General features: G+C 53.4%; 1 protein-coding gene across 2 annotated transcripts; it reads left to right on the plus strand.

The window, feature by feature from the left end:
- Positions 1 to 626: 626 nt before the first annotated feature.
- Positions 627 to 18,765, plus strand: LOC109763774 (uncharacterized). Of its 2 annotated transcripts, none has more exons than XM_020322631.4 (7): positions 627 to 758; positions 1,153 to 1,468; positions 2,265 to 2,350; positions 17,252 to 17,398; positions 17,807 to 17,930; positions 18,063 to 18,352; positions 18,446 to 18,765. In XM_020322631.4, exons 2-7 carry the CDS (start codon positions 1,273 to 1,275, stop codon positions 18,536 to 18,538), a joined length of 936 nt encoding a protein of 311 aa, XP_020178220.1. In that variant the 5' UTR covers positions 627 to 758; positions 1,153 to 1,272; the 3' UTR covers positions 18,539 to 18,765. The 2 variants fall into 2 exon arrangements, with proteins under 2 accessions (XP_020178220.1, XP_020178219.1); XM_020322630.4 differs by having other exon boundaries at positions 685 to 855.
- Positions 18,766 to 26,851: the final 8,086 nt, after the last annotated feature.

The following is a 26,851-nucleotide window of genomic DNA, read 5'->3' on the forward strand; positions in this document are numbered from 1 at the left end:
CATTTATTTGCTAGGCTTGCTAGTGGTGATGCTCATGCTTGCAACTACACTATCAATGAGCATAAATACACAAAGGGGTACTATCAATGAGCATTCGGTGTTTTGCAATCTAGATTTGCCATTGTCCGTGGTCCTGCTCGTTTTTGGATAAGAAAACCTTGAAGAACATCATGACATGCTGTGTTATCCTGCACAATATGATTCTTGAAAATGAGAGAGGAATGAACTTAGAATTCTTTTACGACAATGTGGGACCCAAACTGCATTAGAGCTTTTTTTCAGACATACAAGGAAATTGAAAATGCAGACACACACTTTCAACTTCAGGAGGATCTCATTGAGCACCGTTGGCAAAGGGCTGGACAGTGACTATTTTTTATATTCATTTGTATTTGTATTCATGACAAGTTTTGTATTGCATTATTTAAGTTTGCTACGGTGATTATTGTATTATGTTTGAGTTGAATAATTTAATTTGTTTTCGATTGTTGAATTATGTTGGATTTAATTTTTACGGGCCGATGATATGCGGGATGTAGCAGCGCAAAGAGCAGACCCTGCAAAGCCGACCCGTAAAAGGATATATTCCATGAATATATCTTTTTTACGAATCCGTTTAGGGGTCTGCATCTGTGCTAGCCCGAGCCGGCCCGCAAAAGCGGTTTTGCGCCAACTGCAAACGCGTTTTGCGGGCCGGCGGGTTGCTCTTACCCCTTCGAAGCCTTCCCGTGAGAGGAAAGTTGCAAACGCGGATTTAGGTAGGGCTTCTTCTTCTTGTTCCCTTTGCGCTGACGATTTCTCGCATCGTTTGTTCATCTCCTGGGTCTTCTTGATCTGGAATTCGGCTTTCTCGTGGTGAGTTTTTCTTGACCCTTTACATTTTTCTCGGTATTCTGTTCGACTAGATCGGTGGGGGATTTTGCTTGGGGTCTCGGCCTGTGCCCAAATTAGTGCTTGAGATTTGAGATGTTGCCATGCGTCTCGGTGAGACGCACTTTGGTAGGGATTTATTGGATTTTTGGGGGTCGATTTTCAGGCACACTGTTTGGAATACAATTAGATTTCCACGAATTTGTACCGAATTAGTGGTTCCACCGGGAATTGCCATAGGCTGTTCCCATTCTGATTATAATTTTCTTTGTGTAATTTCAGACTCCGTATGCCAATTCTACCTGTTTTGTGAGGTTGTATGCAAACGCTACCTAGCTATTGAAACTATCGACGGACATTATTGTACTGGCTAAAATCTGGACTAGAGGACATCTGCGGCGGATGGACAGGAGCGAGGAAGAGACGATCATGAGTGATTCAGACCCTCTCCTCGATAGGAATGATCAGTCAGGCTCATTGCCCCAGCTCTCGCCACCACAGCCGGCGACCGTGACTGTGCTGGAAATTGAGGATGAGGAGACCGATGGTTCTTATGCCGCATGCTGCCGCATTTGCCTTGAGGCCGAGTCGGAGATAGGTGACAATCTTATGCATTGGAGATGCTATTTTGTTGTGTTGATGATCATCCTATGTATAGGGGATACAGTTTTTGTTGAGTCAATTTGATTGCTTTAGTTCAATTTGGTAATGATTTTGTCTATGTCTACTTTGCTTCTTGTCTGACTGCAGCAAGTAGAAGAAAGTGTGTGGTTACATGTACTCAGTTGTTTGACATCTTTCAACTAATCCAAAATCTCTTTGTGATCTTTGCGTTGTAATGGAACCCAATAGGCAAAGCTTAGGTCATAGGATGTGTGCCAGTAGATTAGGGTAGCATTGAATTGTACACCTAATTAATACTTAATTTAATATAAGTAGTTAAACAGTTAACTAGACTAAACTTCTTTTATCATAGTACTTTGATAAATTAAGCGGGCGAGCGGCGGGAATCGAACCCGTAGTGCTAGCAGTTTTTGTTTTGTTTTGCAGCACTTGCTGTAATTGAAGGTTTGCATCATAAATAGGACAAGAGAGGTCCATGATCACATTGCGATGTCTGAAGCCTAAAGCTAACACTAAACGAACTGGTTCAAGTTCTAGCAGGAATAAGTATAATTTTTGCACGATCATGTTTTAGTAGACCTAATAGTGTAATTTGTTTCAACTGTTTAGTCTTCAGGCTGTACATTAGGCCAACAGGCCAATACTTCTTTTTATACTTAGGGTTGTAGTTATTATATGGAAAACACATACTGGTTGGGTGCTACAGTTTGTCCATTTCAGGTCAACAATTTCTAAGCTTCCATATTTTACGTGACTCCATTTTTATGCAGGTGATGAGCTAATATCACCTTGCATGTGCAAGGGAACTCAGCAGTTTGTTCACCGTTCATGCCTAGACCATTGGAGGTCTGTGAAGGTACTATCCCTTCTAGTGTTGCGTTTTCCATATGATTTTCGAATGGAATTGGTTCCTATCTATCTTACAATATACTAGTAACATTTGCACGTGCAATGCCCTAATTATCAGGAAATATACTAATGAAACTTTAGGTTATAGAGTTGATTTAGTTGAAGAGTCTTGGTCATCGACGGTTCCATTTCGAGGAGTCCAACGAGCAATCCCCCCAAACCCTCGTGCACCTAGACCGCGTCCTCTGCACTCCTGACTGGGAGGACCTGCACGGGGGATGTCACCTTCGATGCCTCGCCTCCGTCGTTTCCGATCACAGCCTCCTGCTGCTTGATTGCAAACCGGTGCCGCCGGGCCATGACGGTTCCATTTCTAGGAGTTCTGGACGCGGTTGGACGGGTTCCACGATATCGTGGCGGCCGCCTGGCACTCCGTCCATGACGACGACCCCTTCCGGCGGCTCATGCGACACATGCAATTTACCGCGCACAAGCTTACTAGCTGGGCTCGAGGACAGTCGACAACGTCCGCCTCAAGCTCGCGATCTCCAGGGAGCTCCTCAGGCTGGACACGGTGCAGGAGTGCCGGCTCCTGTCCCCGCACGATGACTGGCTCCGGCGGCAGATCAAGGCTTCATACCTTGGCCTCGCCTCCCTTGAGCGCACCATAGCCCGGCAGCGTGCTCGTCTTACGTCCCTTAAGGACGGTGATGCCAACACATCTTTCTTCCACTGGCAATGCACGTACCCGTGACAGAAGAATCGGATCCACAGCCTCACTGTGGACGGCGCCTCGATCTCTGCCCCCTGCGACATGGCGGCCTCGGCATACACACACATCGACGCCCTGCTCGGCTACGAGACGCCCCGCGAGTGCGGTCTTGACCTCTCCGCGCTGATCACGCCCACCAACCTCGACGAGCTCGATGCCCCTTTCAATGCCGAGGAAATTTGACAGGCGGTGAAACGCCTCACCGCACGGAAAGCTCCCGGCCCGGACGGCTTCACCGCCGAATTTTTGCGCGCGTGCTGGCCCATCGCCTGACAGGATTTCGTCGACGTCTTCCAGCGGCTTTACGAGATGCGTGGTCGGGGCTTTTGCTCCCTCACCTGGCGCTCCTCACCTTGCTCCCGACGTGCAGACGCTAGCGGCCTAGGTGACTTCAGGCCCATAAGCCTAATTCACCTTGTCGCCAAAATCTTTGCCAAGGTCCTATCGCTCCGCCTCGCGCCAAAGCTTCATAGGCTCGTCAGCACGTGCCAGAACACATTCATCCCCAGCCGCAGCCTACACGACAATTTCGTCCTCGTGCGCTAGTCCGCGCGCCTTCTGCACCAGTTCGGCTCCCCTCGCATCCTCCTGAAGTTGGACTTGGCTCGCGCTTTCGACACCATTAGCTGGCCGTTCCTCTTCGACGTCTTCCGCCAGTACGGCTTTGGCTCCCGCTCCTTGGACTGGCTGGCCATCTTGCTCTCTTCGGCTAGCACGAAGGTGCTCATCAATGGAGACCCCGGCCCCACCATCTGGCACAGGTGTGGCCTCCGCCAGGGCGACCCCGTGTCGCCACAACTCTTCGTCCTCGCCGTTGACACGCTGGGCCGCCTCCTTCGCCGCACGACGAAACTGGGCGTCCTGCAGTGGCTGCACCCCCGGCCCCGGTCCCCTCTGTCTCCCTCTACGCCGATGATGTGATCCTCTACTGCCACCCCACCATTGGTGACATCACGGCCGTCAAGAGCATCCTACTGCTCTTTGGCCGCGCATCAGGCCTCCAGGTCAACTTCTCGAAAAGCTCCGCCACCCTGATCCGGTGCTTTGCCGATGATGCCGCGCCCGCTGTCAACCTGCTGGGCTGCCCCCTAGCCGAGTTCCTGATCACCTATTTGGGCATCCACCTGATGCTACACCCCCCCACGGCCGCACAATTGCAGCTCGTCGTCGACAAAACGGCCGGCATGCTACCCACCTGGAAGGCACATCTCATGAACAAGGCCGGCCGCCTTGCGTTCGTCAAGGCCATCCTGAGCGAGATCCCGATCCACCAGCTCCTCGCTCTAGCGCCCCCCAAGAAGACCATCAAGGCACTTGAGAAAATTCAGCGAGGCTTCTTGTGGGCCGGGCGCGCAGAAGCAAATGGCGGGCACTGCCATGTTAATTGGCAACGCGTTGCTAGGCCGCTCTCGCTTGGCGGCCTCGGCGTGCGCGATCTCGCCCGGACCAGCCTCGCGCTCCGCACCCGATGGCTGTGGTTCAGCCGCACGGACAACACCAGAGCATGGGCTGGCCTCGACCTGCAGTTCACCGCTGAGGAGTGCGCATTCTTCTTCGCATCCACCACCTTGCAAATAGGGAATGGCATGGAGGCCCTCTTCTGGGAAGACCGATGGATCGACGGGCGCTCCGTTGGCGAGATCGCGCCGCTCCTATATGCATGCATTCCCAAGCGCCGCCGCAAGCTCAGGACCGTCGCCCATGGATTATAGGCCAACCGATGGGCACGGGTAATACATGGCACGATTGAATACATGGCACGATTGGCATCCATGAGATCGGGCAATACTTACAGCTCTGGCACACAATCAGCCGCACGACCCTCTCCGCCGAGCCAGACCGCCTCTCCTGGAAGTGGAACTCCCGCGGCGCCTACTCCGCCAAATCGGCCTACATCGCCACCTTCAATGGCTCCACGGGCTGCGACGCATGGAAGCTCACCTGGAAGAACTGGGCGCCCCCGTGCGTCCGATTCTTCCATTGGCTCGCAAACCTGGACCGGTGTTGGACGACCGACCGCCTCGCCCGCCGCGGCCTACAGCACCTCGTGCGATGCCCCCTCTGCGACCAGGACCTCGAGACCATGCACCACCTCATCCTCGCTTGCCCCTTCGCCCCGCAGATCTGGTACGAGGTGCTGCACTGGCTCCGACTCTCCTGCGCCCCGCCCGACTTCTCTCAACGACTGGTGGCACACGGCGCGGCAGCACACTCCCAAACCCATGCGCAAGGGCCTCGCCTCCGCGACCCTCCTCGTCCCATGGATGATTTGGAAGCACCGTAACGATTGTGTCTTCAACCGAGGACGGCCCTCTGCAAATGACCTGCTCACGAAGATCAAGGACGAGGCCGCCCTCTGGGCCAGAGCCGGCGCTCTAGGGCTTCGCGCCATCGTACCACAAACTTGGGACGTTCACTGATGTGCTATTGGGCACTGTAACTGCCTCCTAGGAGGATTGTAACTGAAACTCTCTTTGCTTTCCAAAGCAATGAAATGCAAGCTCTCTTGCGTTTTCTCGAGAAAAAAGAGTCTTGATCATGGAGTCTGTTAAGTTATAGAGTATGTAGTCGGACTAGAGTGTCCAGGAAAGAAGTTCTCATCGTGTGCATTTGTCATGTCTTAGTTATTACATGGTGAATGAGCTACATATGCTCTCTCTCTGTCAAAATACTTCACATAATAGTTTTGTCTTAAGTTATATTTGGTGAAACATGACCAAGTTTATAGGATAAGAAATATCACATTCACAGTATCAAATCAATATCATTAGATCCATAATCTAATATATTTTATTGTATTTATTTGGTATTGAAGATCAGAGTGAGTGCATATAAAAATGGGAAATGAGATGACGACAACAAAAACAACATTAAGCATACAAGCACATGTATACCAATAATTAAAACTGCTGTGTGCTCTGCTTATACATCTCTGGAAGTGCTATGAGATACCACTATCAAATCTCTTCTATGTTCACAAGTACATGCCCACGGACTGAACAAAAAACTGTTGGTGCTCCGTCTCACAATCATTGTGACATGTACGGCTTCATGTGCACATACACCTTGAAAGGTAAAGAATGTAGATTCTGTTTCCTAAAAATCAAGAAGACAATGATCCAAAAAATGGAAGGTCCAGAAAGTGAATATATATATTTAAATAGTCCTTTTTAGATAAAGTTGTGTTCTTGTAGATAATTTGCTCACTGCAACTCAGAACTGTGTATAGCGAATCTCGGAGCACATCAATGATCTGTCCACATGTTCTCAACTTCCCATTCGAAAAGTAGAAAAGAACACCATATATCCCCAATCATGGAAAAAGGAAATACACATGTTCTTTGCTGGAAACTATTGTGCAACATAGACCAAATTCGTCCGCTGGGCAGAAAAAAAAATTCCACAAGTTTCATTTGAGTGTAGGTACAAATAATAGGAATTCAATTTCTCACTATCTTCTTTTGTATGTTCAGTTCAATGAAGTAGAACGAACAATTATTAGGGGATTAAAAATGAAAACACCCTTATTGGGATGTTCATCTAAAAAAAACAGAAGTACGCAACAATGTGGTTGTAAGCTGCATTTCTGACAATTAAAAGTGCACCTTGTCGAAAATGTTTTATCTTAACCAAGCTAAAAATTCGGTGAAGTGGTATAGAAATAGCTATCGCACAGTACTGCTTGCTCCATCTCCAATTGGACCAAATATATGCATATCTTCAGAGGCACATCGGTATGCCTTCTCACTGGTATGTGACTCGTTTGGCCCAGTACTTCGCTTACGAAAGCCATGCTCATTAATGCTATACTCATCAAATGCTCTACTCTTTGTTCCCCCATCAGACATCTTCAAGGGAGAAAAAACATAACACAAACACTTACACATCTAACCATGTTTAAATTCACAGATGCACCAAAGACTAAAACAAAGCTCAATGAACGCTAAACAATTTTTTTTCTTTCAAAAAAGGTATTGTTCCACAACTAACGTAGGCATGAAGAATTGAAGATAGAATGATGACGTTTGCTTACCACATAGAATTGTAGGTATCCTTCTGGAAAGCAACCCTGGTACTGATGCTGCCTTTGTCAGTGTCACCGAACAAGGGTTGCAGCTTCTTCTTCAAATCCAGTAGCCCCGCCACGAGGGCTTGCTCGCGATCAGCTGCAAATGTCCTGCATGGTTCACAAATTGAGAGAACCCTATGGACATATCGGTTGCCAGATTACATCAACGACAAGCAATTTTTGCCTGCAAAAAATGGGTTTACCAAGAGGCTTGGGCAAACATGATTTTTTTCTTAAATAAATAAAAGAGAGCTCCTTCTTCGATTTCATCGATTTGAAACTACGGTGGGCAAACCTGATTATGCGTGCCAATCACGAACACAACAAATCAATATGCAAATAATGAGGAAAAATATACAACGATAATCATCTATCTTGTCTTTTGAATGCCCGATTCTTTAATCTATTTCAATTTCGAACCAAATCAGGCAACTGGCAAAATGCGTTTGGCGCTACGGGACCACCTCGATCTGCTTGTCGAAGGGATTGCTCAGCCAGCGCATCGGGGCATAGGAGGGTGGTCGTGAGGTCTAGCCTAGAGAACGAGGAGAGCGACGGTGATGTTCTGCTGCCAGCGAGCTCACCGGGAGTGACTCTCTAACCCTTATCGACAAACAGATCTGGATGGGCGGAGAGGGGTGGGCGTGGCGGAGGATGTGAAAGGGCACAACGGGGTGGTGCCACCAGTAGGGGGAGGAAGCAGTGGTGGCAGTGAGGTTGAGGGTGATGCGCTCTAGGCTGTCTAAGAGCACGTTCAATGGTGGACATGAATGTCACGGGGCCGGTGACAGTGCTCGGTGCGCTTTAATGTGGGGAGCGTGGCGAACTTTGAACTCGAGGCGACATATGGGCTCGCCCCGGATGGTGATCCGCAAGCGATGTGTCGGCATTTGTGGTGTGAGGGGAGAAAGGAGCGTGAAAGGAATTGAGAAAATTATGGGAGGTCTTTAGGTATCTTGCTTGTTAGGCTGACATCATTTGACTGTGGAGATGTGAAACTAGAACCAATGGCAGTGGTGGGTAATTAGGACGTTAAACATGGTGAGGTGCTCACCATTGGGACGATATGAATTGTTGGATTAACACAGATGTATGGCCGAGATCAATTGGGTCTGTCCCTTTGGGTCTTCTTATAATATTGGTATAGATATAGATGCTCCGAGACACTTATCTGAAGCAATTATAGGTTGTGTAGTTTGCTTTCCACTGCTAGTGTAAGAATATTAGCTAACTCTACTGGTCTATCTCTTCTTTTAATTACGAGATATGATCTTGGAGGACAAGTCTAGGTCGATTTGTACTGTGTATATATGTCCCCAACATACATGAATACGATGCGCTGCATATTCTCCAAATCTTCCCAGTCCACATGGTATCCGCAACCATGTCACCACCACCCTTGATTTCGTCGAGTCGAATTTCTCCATCTGTTAGACCTTCAACCTCACCTAACGCAAGCTTGGCCTCACCAACCATGTCAACGGCTCCGTTGATGGCGCCATGATGCTCGGTGATGTTAAGTGGACTCAGATCGACTGCTGACATAGCCGAGCACGTGTGAACCGCCATCACCTCCCTCTTCCTCGACAATCACCTCCAACGCGCCATCTTCACTAAACGAGAGTTCCACAATCTCGTCCAAGGTGATTTGTTCGTCACCGCGTTCTCCGGTCGTTTCAAGTGTCTTGCTGAGACCCTGCGTGACTCGGGCTCCCCCGTTGTCGACCAGGACATGCTGCTCACCTTCATCAATGGGCTCAACGGCAACTTCGACCACTATCAACCTGACCAGCCTCACCTTTGCTTGTGCCCACGGCACCCTGCTCTAGTAAGAACCTCGCCTCGCCCATGGCGCTAACCATGTGCAGTGGCCCTTGTCGCTAATCGCTCTTGCCACGCACCCGCTGCTTCGCCTGCTTCCTATCCCGTCGCGCCTTCCTCTTGTGATTGCGGCAAGTGAGGGAAGAAGAAACCATCCCAAACTACGTTCGGCTCCAACCCGGTGGCTCCTGACACGCGAGCTGCTCCAACGCTAGCGTGGATCACCGATGCCTACCCACCATCTGACATGTTCCAGGCATGGCCACCCAACAGGCACGTACCAGGTGCCGTTCTACTCGGGCCTTGTCCCGGCGTCTCTTTGCCACACGGCCATGACACGCAGCTAGGACAGCAGGGCTTTGCCTTCGCTCCTCCCTACCAGGGTTATGGTCCTTCACCACCACAAGCACAACCAACGGCATGGGACCAGACACAACTTCACGCCGCCCTCAACAACCTCTCCCTTCAAGGCGGCGGGTCCAACTGGTCCCTTGGCAGTTGGCACCTCGCATATGGCAAACAACCCCGGTATCCTCTCTCACTCCACACTCTTTTCTACCCCTAGCTTCATCGTTGCTAATGCCAACTCCCTTCCGATCACCCATACCGGTACCACCTCCCTTCCATTTGTTCTTTTCTACTTCACCTTCACAATGTCGTCATCACTCATAATCTTATTAAAAGTTGATTTTTGTTTGTTACTTCACTCCTGAGAATCCTGCCACCGTTAAAATTTGACAAATATGTTTTTCTATTAAGGACTTGCATATACGATCAGTGATTCTCCGATGTGATTGCCCCAATGAACTTTATGCCCTCGTGTACGGGCCTCAGTCTCTTCTTGCTAGCACCTCCGAGCTTTGACTTCAACGACTTGGGCATCCAGGACATGACCCCTCTTGAAAACGATTTGTCTTTCGAGTTCTCTTATAATAAGATCCCGTCTATGAAATGTCATGCTTGTAGATTGGGGAAGCACGTTCATTCACCCTTTAAACAATCAGATTCTCAAGCTAGTTTTCCCTCTGCTCTTATGCGTTGTGATGTATGGACTTCACTTATAAAGAGTGTTCCGGGTTTCCAATATTTTTTTCTCAAGAAAACTCAAAAGAATTTGTGTTTCATTTCATTGAGCAGGAAGACATCGGGGATACAACCTCCAGAAAGGAGGGACACGCAGTGAATTCGCCTGCTGGGTCGGCCGTTTCGGCTGTCATCACAGTGAATTTGCTTGCCCCGCAGCGGATTCCCCTGTCGCGCCCGCTCGCGCCCACTGGTTGGCTGCTTCACCCAACTCGGCTGCCATGGCAGCAACCGACCCTGGCTTTGGCAGCAGCGCCACTGCACCAACCACGACAACCTCCAGCTCTACTGTCAAGCTCGTTGCCTCGTCACCTTCGCCGTCTGCACCCCCCATGCTGATTGCACCGACGCGTGATCTGGGGTTGTGGTCCTCCGACGTGTTCGTGCACAGTGCACACCATAGCCATGTGCGCTCGTCATGGGGTTATTTAGCCGAACTGCCGCCGCCACCGATGTTGCATCTTATCTCCCTGTCTCTGCTACCCTCCCCTGCTCGTGCTGCACTTCGCAACCCCACATGGTGTGCTGCGATACATGATGAGTTCAATGCATTGCAGGCTAACTGCACATAGATACTTGTGCCTCGTCCTTGTGGGGCCAACATCACCACCGGCAAGTGGGTATATCTGCACAAGCTTAATAGATGGCTCTTTGGATTGCTACAAAGCTCACAGGGTTGTACGTGGCTTCACACAACATGCTGGCGTGGACTTTGGTGAGACCTTCGGTCCCGTGTGGGTCTTGCCATTGGCCAGTATACCAGCTTGATGTCTCCAATGCCTTCCTGTATCGGGCACAAGCTTAAACCCAAGGCCTCGGCTGCCTCTGGAGATCTCATGTCTGATGCTACCTTCTACCGAAGTATTGCAAGAGCTCTTCAATACGTCACCTTGACACGACGGGACAGTGCATATATTGTTCAGAAAATTTGTTTGCACATGCATGCTCCACGAGATGCTCACTGGGGGGTGATCAAGAGATTGCTTCGCTATCTTCGTAGCACTACATCTCACGTCTTCAGCTTACTGGTAGCTCCTCCACCGCGATTGCCGTCTAGCGCGGTGCTGATCGGGCCGGCTGCCCGGATACTGGCCACTCTACATCTGTTTTTTTTCCGTCTATGTCAGCGACTCTTTGGTGTCATGGTCCTCCAAATGACAACACACGGTTTACCGTTCTAGTGCTGAAGAAGAACATCGGTCCCCAATGCTGTGGCAGAGTGTTGTTGGCTTCGTCAACTACTTGGTGAGCTCCACTGCACCATCGACAAGGCCTCCGTGATGTTTTGTGACAGTGTCTATGCTGTCTACTTGTCAGCTAACCCAATTCATCATCGCCACACAAGCATATTGAGTTGGATATCCATTTGTCCGCGAAAAGGTGTCCCTTGGACAATTTCACGTTGTTCATGTTCCGACCACTCACCAATTAGCCGACATCATGACCAAGAGACTTCTGACTGACTTCATTCAAAGCTTTTCGACGGTTTCTTGGCATCCAGTCTGGTGATGCTTCGAATGCTCTGTGTGTGTGGGTGGGTGGGTGGGGGGTGGGGGGTGTTAAGAATATTAGCGTATCACATGCGATCACGTAGGATCGTTTCCTTCCTAACTAACTCTCATGGTCTATCTCTTCTTTTAATTGCGAGATATGAACTTGGAGGACAAATCTAGGCCTGTCTGTACTGTGTATATATGTCCCCAACATACATGAATACGATTAGCTGCACATTCTCTAAATGTTCCGAATCTACAGCCATCATTATGCTATATGTGTATAACCACCATATCGAGACACCAGTTGGATATAGAAAAAGTTTCACCTAGAGAACATGAGAAAATACATGCAGTGTCATATTGGTACGCGGAGTACTACTACAGCAACAGAACCTTTTGTCCCAACCAAGTTGAAGTAGGCTAGAGATGAAACCTAACAGAAACCTGTGAGAACCCAGAAGAGAAAAGAGAAAGTACAAGTAAACAAAGTAAATGTACCGTATATTAGAGGAGAAAATTGCAAGCTAGAGTTTCTTTTTCTTTGGCGGTAGTAATGTGATCAGAACCTGCCACCTAGCCTCATTAATCTTGTTTCAAATGGCAGTTTCTGAGATTGCAAAGATGTTATCAGCTTTAGACTTGTATTGGCAACGGGATATCCATTAGGAGTCAAGCTGCATCTCTGCAAACTATTCTCATTCAGCTTAATTTGGAGGGTTAGGTTTAGACACTCGGCAGTGAAATTTTGCTGCTCGAAGGCTTAGCACATCATGTCGGATTCGGGGTTCCGCAGACTCTTGAGAGGTTCGAACTCTGGGGTGCGGGCGAAGAACTCTCTCTTCCTAGTCTGCCTGCTCATGGTTTATCGACGCTGCAGGGACGGACCCGAGCACAGACGCCGTGCCCAGTCTTCTCTGCGAAAATCCTGAAGAAAGACAACCGGCGCGCGGCTCCCGTGGTGGCGAGGCACCAAGTCGCGCGCCCTAGCTCGTCCGCTCGCAATTAGCTCATGCGAGAACAAGGCACCAAGGACCATGGCAGGTGACGTACATGGGAGCTGGCCCGCGAGCCAGAGCTTAGCCTCTTAGATTTAGCGACGCTGCAGGGACGGATCCAAGCACAGACGCCGTGCCAGCCCTTAGTCATGAGGCGGTTGTGGGTGGATCCGCAAGGGCGTATGACGTTCATGGTATCGAAGTACCGTGCAGGCATATAATAATCATAAAGCAACTCGTGGGAAGAGGTAAAGCTAGTTCGGATAGATGCAAGAACGATGCATGCCGCAGGGACAGACCCACGCGGCCTGGGGATGATGCAGCCCAAGGGGCACCCCCACAGAGCGACTGGAAGATGCAAGAAAGATACATGCCGCAGGGACAAGCCCATGCGGTCTGGGGATAATGCAGCCCGAGGGGCGCCCCCAACGGAATAAACCGGAAAATGTCACCTGGCACCGTTGCTGAAGAGGTGTTGAAGTAGCTGGAGACGCGTGTTGAAGGGCTGCTCCTCACGAGCCGCCTGGGTCCTAAACCTCGGGAGGCTCTGGAGGCTCGGGAGGCTCGTGAAGAACCGTCGCCATCTCCTGGACCGCGTGGTGCCTGGCCTCCTGAGCCGCCATGATGCTTCGCAGGCGGCGCTGGTAGGTAACAGCCGCGCTCGGCAGGCCGAAGGGCATGCAAACGTAGCTGTGAGGTGGACCCTCACAACGACCAACGCGCGAAGGCCAGAAGCGCTCCTGGGATGCGGCTCTGTTGAGCCCTGGAATGTTGACGCAGACGCGTAGCTCACTGTCCTTGCCAGGACAAGGGGCCGTGCCTGGTGGTAGGCGGCGGTCGTCGCGCATGGCTCTCGCCTCCTGAAGCTCCTCGGTTGCCTTGTGGATGAACTCCTGAGCACCTGGCACCCCGTGCCTTGTGCCCCCGTGAGGGAAGCGTGCGATGAAGCATGCCTCCATGTGGTGCCCGAGCGCATCCCTCGTGACGTTGGCTAAGTCAAAGGCCCTCCAGAAGAGAGCCCCCGAGCCCAGCCTAAGGAGGGCGCCGGGCGCGCCTTCCTATGCGAGGGAGGGAGGCGCCCCATCCGTGGGCGCAGGTCCTGAGGTGGTGCGGCTGGAGACATCGCTCTCCTGAGGCTCTTGGCGGAGCTGCTGCTTCTTCTTGAGGACAGCCTCAGGAGGGTAGATGGCGCCTTCGTGGTCTGGGTCTTCGATCGCCGCAGCCTGGTAGGCGCGCTCGAGGGAGCACACCGCGTCCTTCTCCTCACAGGCGATCGTGATGATGTCGCGGTTCCCTGGCATCTTGAGGATGTTGTAGCCATGGTGGGTCACCACCATGAACTTGGCCAGGGCCGGATATCCAAGGATGGCGTTGTACGGAAGACCGACGTGGGCGACGTCGAAGTCGATGAGCTCGGTGCGGTAGTTGTCGCGTTGGCCGAAGTTGACGGGGAGGCGGATCTGCCCTATCGAAGTGGTGGAGCCATCGGTCACTCCTGAGAAGGGCTTAGTGGGCTGCAGCTGATCATCTGGCACTTGGAGACGGTCGAACGTCTCGATGGAAAGAACATTGAGCCCCGCACCGCCATCGATGAGGGTCTTGGTGACAAGGACATTGCTGATAACGAGCGAGCAGAGCATTGGGAGGGCGCCAGCAGTCGCCGCGTACTTGAGCTGGTCGGACGAGCTGAAGGTGATGGTGCACTTGGGCCACCTGAGTGGACGCGTGGCCTCGAGCCTGGGGAGGGCCGCGTTCACTTCACGAGCGAACTGCTTGAAGATGCGTTGGGAGGCTGGGGCCTGAGCGTCACCCAAGATGCACGCGATGGCGCGAGGCTCCTGGAAGCCCCCAGCCCCCTCGTCCTGGTGGTGGTCGTTGTTCCTTCTTGGTGGTGGTGGCAGCGGAGGGAGGCCGGCATTGCCCTGAGGAGTCCTCACGAGGCTGGTCTCTCCAGGCGCCCTCGCGAGGCTGGCCTTGCCAGCGGTCCTCACGAGGCTGGTCGCGCCACTCCTGCGGGAACCGCGGTCGTCCCAACGTCCTCCACTTCTGCCTCCTCCACGGCCGTAGCCTCGGTCGTTGCGCTCGGGGCGTCGACCGAGGCGCCCATCGCGAATGGCCCTGAGCTCCTAACAATCATTGGTGTTGTGGCTGTGTACGTTGTGGAAGACGCAGAATGGACGGCTGCCCTTGAACGATTCTGGGTGGTCGCAGCCGCGCTTCATTTCTAGTTCAGCCGCGAGCACGGCAACCCCCTTGCGCTTCACGTCCTTGGCCTTGGCCGTCTTGTCTTCTGGGTTGGCCGCTGGAGTTCGAGGAGGGAGAGGCGCCCTTCCTCAGCTCTCGCGCACTTGGTTGCCTTGTTGAACATCTCCAGAGCCGTGCACAGGTCCTCATGGATGGCGAGCTCCTTCTTCATCTTGACATCGCGGACGCCATCGGAGAACGCCGAGATGATGGCTTCGTCCGAAACCTTGGGGATCTTGTGGCGAACGCTGTTGAAGCGCTAGATGTACTTCTGCAGGGTCTCCCCTGACTGCTGCTTGATGCGCCGCAGGTCACCCGCGGCAGGCGGGCGGTCGCGCGTGCCCTGGAAGTTGGCGACGAAACGCTCGCGCATCTCGCCCCAGGAGGAGATCGATCCCGCGGGCAGATTCAGGAGCCACGAGCGCGCGCCATCCTTGAGGGCCATGGGAAACCAGTTCGCCATGACCTTTTTGTCGCCGCTGGCCGCCTCGATGCTCAGCTCATAGAGCTGCAGGAACTCCGCAGGGTCAGGGGTGCCGTCGTAGCGTGGAGGCAGGTCGGGCTTGAACTTGCCCGGCCAGACGACGCTGCGTAGCTCAGGGGTGAAGGCGCGGCGGCCCGCTGTGGTCACCGGAGCCCGTCGTGGAGGTCGAGCCTGACCTTGGTGCTCACGCGCCACCACCGCAGGCGACGCGTGGTCTTGACGTGGTGGTGGAGGGAGCGCTGGAGCACCTTCTTGCGGCCGTTGGACCTCCAGGCAGCTTTCCTCTTCACGTGCGGGCACCCTGCGCGATGGGTCGCGCCGCGGGGCCGCGCGTCTTGGACCGAGGGCGACGTCCTGACAGGGAGGTGGCGGAGGCGCTTCATGGGCTACGTCGCCCGCAGCAGGAGGCGGGCAAGGTAACGAGAGGGACGGTGCAGGCGAGCCCCCAGCCGCGCTGACTAGCTCGGCGATGCGGTCCAGCCAGTCTTCGTAAAGGTCGTCGACTGGGCGGTAGCGCAGGAGCTCACGCGCCATGAGCAATGTAGCCTGCGCCTTCGTCGGGCCGTGACGAGCGTGGGACGACGAGCCGGCCGGAGTGAGCGACGAGGTGGCGGTGCGTCCGCCCCGCCGCTCGGAGGGGTGCAGCGACGAAGCTTGCTGCTCGTGCCCCGCCGGGCCGATGGCGGCGTTGGCGGCGGGTGATGAAGAACGACGGGGAGGCCCGCCAACGGGCGACGCGAGTGGCGAGAGCGGCTCGACGCTCAGCACGGGCTCGACGAGCATCAGCCATGGAAACAGTGGAGCAGCGGCGAGTCGATCGACGGAAGAGAGACTTCAACGCACCCCTACCTGGCGCACCAAATGTCGGATTCGGGGTTCCGCAGACCCTTGAGAGGTTCAAACTCTGGGATGCGTGCAAAGAACTCCCTCTTCCTAGTCTGCCTGCTCAATGATTCCACAGCCTAACTCGACGAACCCAAGGGACAAGGGACACAACAGTTTATCCTGGTTCGGGCCACCTTGCGGTGTAATACCCTACTCCAGCTTTGTGGTGGATTGCCTCGAAGGGCTGAGAATGAACTAGCACAGTGGATGAACAGCCTCAGGAGGTGAGGTGTTCTTGAGCTCGATGAGCTGGTGAGGTGGTTTGGGAGGAATCGATCCGTCCTCCTCTATGGTGGTGGCTAAGTCCTATTTATAGTGGCCTTGGTTCTCTTCCCAAATGTAGGCGGGAAGGGATCCTACAACGGCCAAATTTGAAGGGGGACAATTAGTACAAGCTATCCTGACAAAAGTAGTCTTCGTCTGCAAAAGGCTCTGATGGTGACGCTGCAGTGGGCTCCGCGATGACCTTCGTCCTGTCGTCCTGGTGGTCTTGGTCTTGTTGCACCGATATGGAAACCTTTAGCTGATTCCTCGGGACCCTGCGCCTGCGCTTGCCTCCTTAGCACCAAAGAGGAAACTGGTACACTGCGGCCGCTGGCGCCCGCCTGGCCTTGGTCGTCATGGCTCACGTCACATGAACCTTGCGAGGTGCACCTTGCATAGATATCTCCGCTCTACGGGGGCCAGCCTAGTGAGGCCGCCCCTCAGGGAGGTCTTGGTGTCGTCCGCCTCGCGAGGCTTGGCCCCTCGCGAGGGTCTTGGGTTGTTGTTGCTGAAGCTGGGCCATACCGGGCCGTCGACGGAGCCACGCCATGGGCCGCAGGCAGGCAAGTCTGGGCACCCCCGTTCCCAGGACGCCGACACATCACTGTTGGAACATTTTATTAGAATCTCTAGGTTCAACTTGTGCTTTATTGAGCTTTATGATTCCCGTTGTATTAAGGATTTCCTAAGTCCTAAGTAGATGCTATGCCTTCTAATTCTTTTTCCGTTGATATATTCATTATGGTTGGGAAATGTAGTTAAATGCTGCTTCCGTTTTTCCTGCTTACTTTGTAGGAAGGATTTGCATTCTCACACTGCACAACATGCAAAGCTCAGTTCCATCTTCGAGTGGAAACTCTGGAAGATAACTCATGGCGCAAAATAAAGTTCCGGCTCTTCGTGGCAAGAGATGTTATACTTGGTTTTCTTGCAGTTCAAATTGTAAGCTCTAAGATTTGAAAACATTTCTTTTTTGATGCCTTTTCTTCATTAATTGAAATCCAATATCTTTGTTTCTAAAGATGCTCTTATTTAGTACTGTTGCACAACTGGGAATACTTATGCATAATAAGTCTGTATAATATAATTCAGAAAATGCCCCCCTGAGGCATTCAGAGTTACATTTTCAAATTGATACCACATGTTTAATGTACAAACTAACAAAAAATATAAATTATTTTTTTGAACGGAATGATTCTTATTATTGGCATTTCACTCTCCAAGCAATGCCAATGCACTCTTTATTTTGAGAATACACATACTGATGTACTATTAAAATATTAGGGCATTTTTTCAATCCAAATTCAGGCAGGGGAAATAATTATTTGCATATATTTTCATTTTGTGCAGACTATTGCTATCATTAGTGCAATTGCATACTTTCTAGACAGGGACGGAAGTTTCCGGAATAGTTTCAGTGATGGTTGGGATCGTATCTTGTCAAAGCATCCAATACCGTTCTACTACTGCATAGGTATTGGAATAACACCTTTCTGTCATAATGATGCATATGTACCATTTATATTAGTCAGCAAAACTTTTGGTTACAGCAACATAAAACTGCTGTTATTGAATTAACCTAACGTTTTATCTGTTGATGTTCAAGGGGTTGTGGTTTTCTTTGTGCTGCTTGGATTTTTCGGGTTGATAGTGCACTGCTCGTCCTTGAACGACAATCAAGATCCGTGCTTAGCTGGGTGCCGGAACTGCTGCTATGGTTGGGGCATCCTGGACTGTCTCCCTGCTTCTTTGGAGGCCTGCTTTGCCCTGGTGGTGCTCTTCATCGTCGTTTTCGCTATCCTTGGGATTGCATACGGTTTCCTCGCGGCGACTATGGCCGTCCAGAGGATCTGGCAGAGACATTATCACATCCTGACCAAAAGAGAGCTCACAAAGGCAAGAGGCCGCCTCACACTGGTCGAGCTATTTCCCTGGGGCAGCATCATTCTTTCAGATTATGAATTCAGTTTCATTCTTTTTCGCATGCAGGAATACGTAGTGGAAGATCTGCACGGCAGCTACTCGGCCCCGAAGCTTGAGCCAGAGCACGAGGAGCGGCTGAAAATGCTGAAGCTACTGTAGATGGCCCATCCGCATCAAGACCACTGTAAATCCCGCCTGTATTGCTGTGGGCCGAAAGAGTGTTGGTGAGTTGGATCGCCTGTGAAAGAAAATGCTGACGCGATTAAACTTGTAGCTTTCTGAATCGAAATCCTGCCCCCCCCCCCCCCCCCCCCCCCCTTTTTTTTAACAAATGAATAAAATTTGCTCCATGCACCTGGTTCTGATCTAGTTTTCTGATTCCACTACCTTGATGTTGCATACATCACAGTTTTATGCTCCATACATCTTTCACAACAAAGAATATGTAAGTTTGAGGCTGGTCTGAAAGTCAGCGAAGACGTTTGTCGGGAGGCCTTTGATGAAGACAGAGGCAAACTGCGACGCGCTCGGCACGTGGAGAGCATGAACTCACCAAGGGAAACGCGCTCATAGATGAAGTGAAGATCGATTTCCACATGCTTGGTGCGTTGGTGCTGAACGAGATTGCTTGACATATACATGGCGTTCATGTTGTCACACGTGGCTATACATGGCGTTCACGTTGTCGCACGTGGCGCGGCGGTGGTCGACGAATCTTGATGAGAAGTTGTCGAAGCCACACAGCCTCAACGACGGGTGTTGGCAATGCCCTTGTACTCCACCTCAGTGCTCGATCGCGAGACAATGTTTTGGCATTTCGACGACCAGCTGACGTGGTTGGAGCCAAGGAACACAATAAAGCCATACGTAGATTTGAGGGTGTCTGGGCACCCAACGCAATCAGCGTCCCAGTACGCCGTTAAATTGCCATCGGACAACTGAAATAACCGACAGGCCAAGGCGTGTGGTCCCATGAACATAGCGAAGAACCCGCTTCACCATCTGGTAGTGGGCTTCCCTGTGATCATGCATGAACAGACAATATTGTTGAACAGTGGAAGATATATCGGGGCGACCGAGGGTGAGGTACTGGAGAGCCCCAGCGGGACTACGATAGAGTGAGGATCATGGAAAGGACACCATTAGTAGAGGATAATTTTGCATTGATGTCGATGGGCGTAGAGACCAACTTGCAGTTTAACACCGCCGTGACGATCTAAAATGTCTAGGGCGTACTGTTCTTGAGAAAGGTGGATGCTGGTACTGTTGTGGTGCATTGATCCCAAGAAAGTGGTGGAGAGAACCCATATCGGTCATGGCGAATTCACGGTGCAGCAAGGTGGTGATGGATTTCAGAAAGGTGGAAGCGCTGACGGTGAGAATTATGTCATCTACTTATAGCAGGAGGTATGCGGTGTCGCGGACACGATGGAGCAAAAACAACAATTGGTGCAGTCCAATGCCCCTTGTGTTTTGGATATTGTTGTCAGAAACATTGAGGGACCGATTTGTTTGCTAGTGCACACAGAGAGAAAATAGTCTCTGGAGTTTCGAGAAGATTGCATAATCTTCAGAGAAGTTTGCTATAAACTTCTGAGAGTGTTATCTGAGCTGCAAAGAAGATTGATGAGCTTCGAGGAGTTTGCAACCGAGAAGAATGCGTGTCGGAGTTGGCCTAAAAATGTTGCTCACGTGAAGCAATTTATACGCGAGGCGTCTAATAGAAAATGATTGAAGCAGAGAAGAATGAAGACGAAGTAAAGACATCCATTATTTTATTTCCTTCTTTTGAGTCATAGGACCACCGTATGATTAAGAGGGGTTCAAGTATCTCCAGACTTTTTGTCTATTGTGATGCTTAACCGGAACTTATCCCATGTGAGTCGACAGAAATCTCTTCGTGTGCCGAGATATTTACTCGCGAGCCAGATGTTCTTCTGGGCTACAAGAGAAATGCTCTAGCAGAGGAGTCAGCTTTACTTGTTCCTCAAGTAAAATTGTTAGGTGCGTTTGAAATCTGACCGTTGGAAACGTGTCAGTTGGCTATTGGATTGACTCCAGACCCTTATTGCATTTCCTCTCCAGGATTGTTATGGCTATAAATAGCCTGCCCGCACCAACCGAGATGGTTGGCTGCTGTCAGGGCCGGTTTTCTGGGACATAAAATCCCAGCAAATGACCCTTGTGTCATCATCAACCCCAGGATTACTGTTGCTGGTGGACACTTCCTTGATACAAAATTCCAAGAAGTTTACAAGAATTTGGGTACAAGACCATAAAGTTCCATTGAGTATAATAATGATCTCTAGTGGTGGATGACGAAAGCGACTCGTGGATCTCCAATGTTGATGGAACTCCATTCCCACAGGAACAACTGACCAACCTGGCTCTGATACCACTGTTGGGGAAAGTTGAATGAAAAACAAAAAAAATCTACGCACACGCAAGATCTATCCATGGAGATGCATAGCTACGAGAGGGGAAGAGCATCTACGTGCCCTTGTATAACGCTAAGCGGAAGCGTTTATCACGCGGTTGATGTAGTTGTACTCTTCGAGATCCGATCACGATCCAATCGATCAGCGCCAAACGGACGTCACCTCCGAGTTTAGCACACGTGCGGCTCGATGACGTCTCCTCCTTTTTGATCCAGAAAGCGGGAGAGGAGAAGTAGATGGGCTCACTACCAACACGACGGCGTGGTGGTGATGGTGGTGGTGGGGCACCGACAGCGCTTTGCTAAGCGTCGCCGGGATGAGGCGGTGGAACTACGGAGTAACGGGAGAGAGAAGGGCGCCAAGGGCTTGGTGTATCCTCTTGGGGCGCCCCTCCCCTTTATATATAGGTGGAGGGGCGTGGGAAAAAGCCCCTCCAAGCCCTAGGGCACAGCTAAGGGGGAGAGGACTTGGATTCCAAGTCCAATCCTATTCCTACTAGGACTCCTTTCTTTTTTTTGCTTCCCTAGCCACATGGGCTTTTGAGGACTTGGTGCGCCTAGCCCAATAAGGCCAGGGCGCCTACCCGCAGCCCATGCTAGTCCTTGGGTCGTGGTGAACCCACTTGTGGACTTCCGGACCCCTTCGGAATCCTCCGGAACCTTCCAGAAGCTTCCCGGTACAATACCGAAAAAACTGCACCTTTTTTCGGAACCCAAAATATGACTTCCCATATATGAATCTTTACCTCTCGACCATTCTGAGACTCCTCGTGACGTCCGGGATCTCATCCGGGACTCCGAACAACATTTGGTTACCACTCATCAAATATCCCAATACTACTCTAGCGTCAACGAACGTTAAGCGTGCGACCCTACGGGTTCGGGAATTATGTAGTCATGACCGAGACACCTCTCCGGTCAATAATTATCGGATTCAGGGTTCCGCAGACCCTTGAGAGGTTCGAACTCTGGGGTGCGTGCGAAGAACTCTCCCTTCCCAGTCTGCCTGCTCAACGATTCCACGGCCTAGCTCGACGAACCCAAGGGACAAGAGACACATCAGTTTATCCTGGTTTGGGCCACCTTGCGGTGTAATACCCTACTCCAGCTTTTTGGTGGATTGCCTTGAGGGGATGAGGATGAACTAGTACAGTGATGGAACAGCCTCGGGATGTGAGGTGTTCTTGAGCTCGATGAGCTGGTGAGATGGTCAGGGTCGAATGGATCCGTCCCCGGGTCGAAAATGGATCCGTCCCCCTCTATGGTGGTGGCTAAGTCCTATTTATAATGGCCTTGGTCCTCTTCCCAAATGTAGGCGGGAAGGGGTCCCACAATGGCCAAATTTGAAGGGAGACAACTATTACAAGCTATCCTGACAAAAGTAGTCTTCGCCTGCAAAAGGTTCTGGTGGTGACGCCACGGTGGGCTTCGCGATGACCTCTGTCCTGCCGTCCTGGTGGTCTTGGTCTTGTTGCACCGATATGGAAACCTTTGCTTGATTCCTCAGGATCCCGCGCCTGCGCTTGCCTCCTTAGCACCAAAGAGGAAACTGGTACACTGCGCCCACTAGCGCCCGCCTGTCCTTGGTCGTCATGGCTCACGTCATATGAACCTCGCGAGGTGTACCTTGCATAGATATCTCCGCTCCTCGGGAGCCAGCCTAGTGAGGCCGCTCCCCAGGGAGGTCTTGGTGTCGCCTGCCTCGCGAGGCATGGCCCCTCGCGAGGTTCTTGAGTTGTTGCTGAAGCTGGGTCGTACCGGGCCGTTGACGGAGCCACGCTATGAGCCGCAGGCAGGCAAGTCTGGGTACCCCCGTTCCCAGGACGCCGACAGTAGCCCCCGGGCCCAAGGCGCGCTCGAACTTGGCTTCGAGGCGAAGCCAAGGGTCAAAGGTGGAGCACCGCGGGCCCCAACCGCCTGCGGCCTCTGTCGACGCATGGCGATTGATGGGACGTGGGCGCCTCCGCTTCCCCACGCTGCCTTGGCAACCGTCTTGCCTGACAAAAAGGCTGGCGCCCGCTACAGAGCTTTCATTGCCCCTCCTTCGTCTTGCTCCAGATCCCCTTCTCCTTCTCGCCCAGAGAGACTCCAGATCCACTGAAACTCTCCCCCAAGCCCGCAGCCAATGGCCACCGACAAGGCGAAGGCCGCGCGCTCGCCCGCCTGGTTCGAGCCTGCCCTGAGCGCGTCTTCGATCACGGAGAAGAACCTCGCCGCCGCGCTCCTGGTGACGGCAGGAAGTAGCAATGAGGGGGGAGAGACGGCGCTCCGGGCCGGCTCCCTCAAGCTGGAGACCTTGGGTGGTACCTTCCATCCCTTCTTCTTGCACAACGTCTTTGCGGGGCTGGTCCCCCCATTCTCCAGCTTCTTCTATGCCGTCCTTCGCCATTACAATCTCCACGCCCTCCATCATCATCCCAACTTCATCCTTCTCCTGTCGATCTTTGCCTTTTACTGCGAGGCATTCGTGGGGGTGATGCCATCCGTGGCGTTGCTCCGCCATTTCTTCTACCTTCGGGTCAAGGAGGGCCAGTGTTCGGGGTGTGCCAACTTTGTCGTAGCCAACGGCAGCAATGCAATCTCGCGAGCCAGGAAGAAGGTGGAGGACTTCAGGAACAAGTGGACCTTCATGGATGCCAAGCGCTCCTACCCTCGGCTAGCGCTGCCGACGGGGATGCCAGCGCCTCACGAGGGATGGTCTCACGAGAAGCTCAACGATCCCCGGGTGGAGCAGTTGATGGATAAGATGGTGGCCGACCTGAAGCCGGACGACCTGAAGGCGGAGAAGCTGACGAGGGCCATGATTGTCAAGGAGTTCCTAACACAGCGCCTGGCTCCGCTCCAGGCGCGCTCGCACCCCTTGTGGAAGCTCATGTGCGAGGGAGGCGACCTCCGGCTGCGCTCGGACGATTTGCCCGAAGAGGATCTGAACAAGGTCCTGCGCCTCCTGGTCGGGAAGGACCAAGGCTGCCCGCCAGATACTCATCTTCCGCTATACCACCGCCCGGATGGGGAAAAGATCGCCGCCGCCATGCCTGTCTTCAACGAGCGTGGGCTCGTACCACTAGCGCCCACCGGGCTTCCCGGTGACGTTGTCCTCCGGCGAGTCCGACCAGGAGGAGAGGTCGGACTCGGAGGCTACCCGGGAGGGGGCGGGGGAGACTTCCCCTCCGCGCCAGACCGATCTCCTTCGCACCCTCCCCGACGATGACGACACCGGCGAGCACCCGGTGAGGGAGTCGCCGCACTCCGCCGGGGCCACCACGAGGTCTAAGGGCACCCTCCAAAGGAGCCGAAGGCAGGGGTCCCGAAGAAGAGCAGATCGGCGCTGGTCCCCCAAGGCGACGCCTCCGCTTCGTCACCGGCCGGCGTCGCTGCAGATCCGGGCGCCGTACCCTTGTCTGCCCTTGGGGCTCGCGCGCCGGTGCCCCAGCTCGCGAAGCCTGCGGGCATGGTGCTTCAGAAGAGGGTGAGGGATTATGCCGCCGTGGACTAGTAAGTGCTCCGTCTTGATCTTTTGTTCCCTGTTCTTGCCATAGTATTCTTGATGCCTTCCTTTTGTACAGTTAGGACAATGCCGATGGTGAAGAAGAAGAAGGAGACGTCCGCGATCCCCGAGACCCAGCAGCCTGCCGCGGCCGCGCCACCTCTGGCACAGAAGGATGGTGATGGCTCTCGCGCTTCTGCGGCTGGGTTATCCTCGCGAGACTCGGAGACCCGGCCTTAGGAGAAAGCGATATCTGTAGCCAGGCTGGCTCCAGAGGCGCTCGCCCTCAGCTCGCCTGCTGAGGTCCCGAAGGCTCCGGAGCCCCTGGCTTCCTCTGCTGCTGCTAACTTGCCGACCCTGGCGCCGACGCTGTCTCCTCCCCTTTCCATCACGCCGCTGGGCCGTGATTCTCCTGCTTTGCCCGGTGCTCTGGAGGATGCTCTTTTCACGCTGACCCAGCTTCGCGACGACCTTCAAGGCACCTGGAGTTGATCTCGGGATGGCTGTGATCCGACGCGTCCGTCAGGGCAGCATGGAGCCAGGCCGTAGCGGCCTCTGAGGAGGGTAAACAGGCTGCCGGCCTGGCCGCGACCGCCCGTGACGTAGAGTTGAAGGATGCTGAGGCTGCCGAGGAGCGCCGCCGGGTGGCGGAGGCCGAGATGGAGACCCTATGCCACGAGCGGGCTGCCGAGGCTCGTCAGCGCGAGGCGCGGGAGGAGAAGCTGAAGGCTCGGGAAGACGCGGTCGCCGGTCGTGACACCGAGCTGGAGCAATCGGGACGGGAGCAGGCCGCGGAGTGCGGCCGCCTGGAGAAGCTGAAGGAGGAGGTGGAGGCGGAGAAGGCCCGGCTGGAGGCCAAGGCAAAGGTTCTTGCCAAAGATCGTGCCGCCTTCAATTCTCTTGAGGAGAGGTCCCGCAAGGCACTGCGGGAACTCTACGGGAGGGGGTTGAAGTAGCCATTGGTGACTGCTGAGGAAGGCCCCGCCGAGCTGCTCCCCCAGCTTGTCACGACGCTCGAGGGCGTTGTTGATGGAGTCGGCCCCATGGTGGAGGGGGAAGCCCGCGCGCTCCCCGCTTCAGCTATGACGCGCGTCTTCAGCCACCTCCATCTTCGCGACCCCAACATCGACTTCGGAGCCCTGCTTGAGCCTTTGGACAAGGAGCATTGCACCGTCGCTGCCGAAGCCATGAAGGACCAGTGGAGGCCCTGCTACAGAAGTTTCTCGCCATTGACCCCGCGACCCCGGCTGATGGCGCCGCTGACCCTACTGCCACGAATGATGGTACGGGTGACGACGACGTTGTCGACGACGGGGCACTCCTTGCGGGCGACGGCACCGCCCAAGGCTGAAGGAGATGCTCACTGGCGGTGCTTCCCTCCATTTTATTTCCTTCAACATGCACCGTGCCTCGTGAAGGCGTTAAAACTTATGTGCTCTGCACCCTTTAAGAGACGGCATTTCTTGTAATAATTTGCTAAGATTTTGCGATTTCCTTCCCGTTTGCTTTAATGTTCTGCGTCGGCAGGGCCCGGCCCCGCGCATACCTCAGCCGCCGTTGGGTCATCCGGATCACCAGGACGAGACCAAGGGGCGGGGGGCTACGTGACCAGTTAGGCTCCTGAGTCGCGATGTTCAGGAGTCCCCCTTGACGTTCAAACATCCCTCGGGAAGGAGATGCGAGAGTAGGCCTAAGTGTTCTGCATCGGCAGGGCCTGGCCCCGCGCATACCCCAGCCGCCGTTGGGTCATCCGGATCACCAGGACAAGACCAAGGGGTGGGGGGCTACGTGACTAGTTAGGCTCCTGAGTCGCGATGCTCAGGAGTCCCCCTTGACGTATGAACGGACCTCCATACCTTTCCTCGCCGAGGTCCCACTCGGGAGGGGCGCGCGACGACCAGGTCCGAGGGACCTGGCAGGGTGGCGTACGCTAGGTGTGACCTGAGCGTAGTCCCCGTGCCCAGCCCCCTCGCGCGACTCTCCCAAAGGGAAAGCGGTGCGATGAGGCCGAACACTGAGCCTGACGGCTCCCTGGGGTTAATGCGGCCATGGGGCCGCCCCCAATTGTTTATCACCAGCGCGGAGCATGGCGGTCTGCACTTGCACGGGCATAGCCGCTCCTTGACCGCGTTGACTGCCAGCATGGAGCATGGTGCTTCCACTGGTGCGTGGGTGGGGGCTCCCTTCGAGTGGAGCCCCCGGGGCGTGTACAGCCCCGCCTTGACACGTGGCTTGCATGGCAGGGCTAGAGGAGGTGTGTCTGGGCACTCATGAGCCAGCGCAGGACTCACGAGGCCCTACCTCAAGGCGGGTTGCGCCTGAATTTGATTCTTGACACTTGTTATGGTCCTGCGAGATGGTCAGACAACCTACGCCGAATGAATCTCCTGAGGTTATCACATGAGAAGGCCAAACACCAACGACCCCAGGAGGTGACGTGAACGGGGCCGGCCCACCAGACAGAGCTCAGTCGTTGGGTTTATCGACGCTGCAGGGGCGGACCCGAGCACACACGCCGTGCCCAGCCTTCTCATGCGAAAAATCCTGA

Source organism: Aegilops tauschii, chromosome 7 (assembly GCF_002575655.3).
Source record: "Aegilops tauschii subsp. strangulata cultivar AL8/78 chromosome 7, Aet v6.0, whole genome shotgun sequence".
NCBI lineage: Eukaryota > Viridiplantae > Streptophyta > Magnoliopsida > Poales > Poaceae > Aegilops > Aegilops tauschii.

Bases quoted from the DNA above. Each gene is read 5' to 3' on its own strand.
- LOC109763774 (XM_020322631.4), top strand. From the start codon at position 1,273: ATGGACAGGAGCGAGGAAGAGACGATCATGAGTGATTCAGACCCTCTC. The intron at 1,469-2,264 runs GTGACAATCTTA...ATTTTTATGCAG, and splicing joins TGAGGCCGAGTCGGAGATAG to GTGATGAGCTAATATCACCT. The intron at 17,399-17,806 runs GTAAGCTCTAAG...CATTTTGTGCAG, and splicing joins GTTTTCTTGCAGTTCAAATT to ACTATTGCTATCATTAGTGC.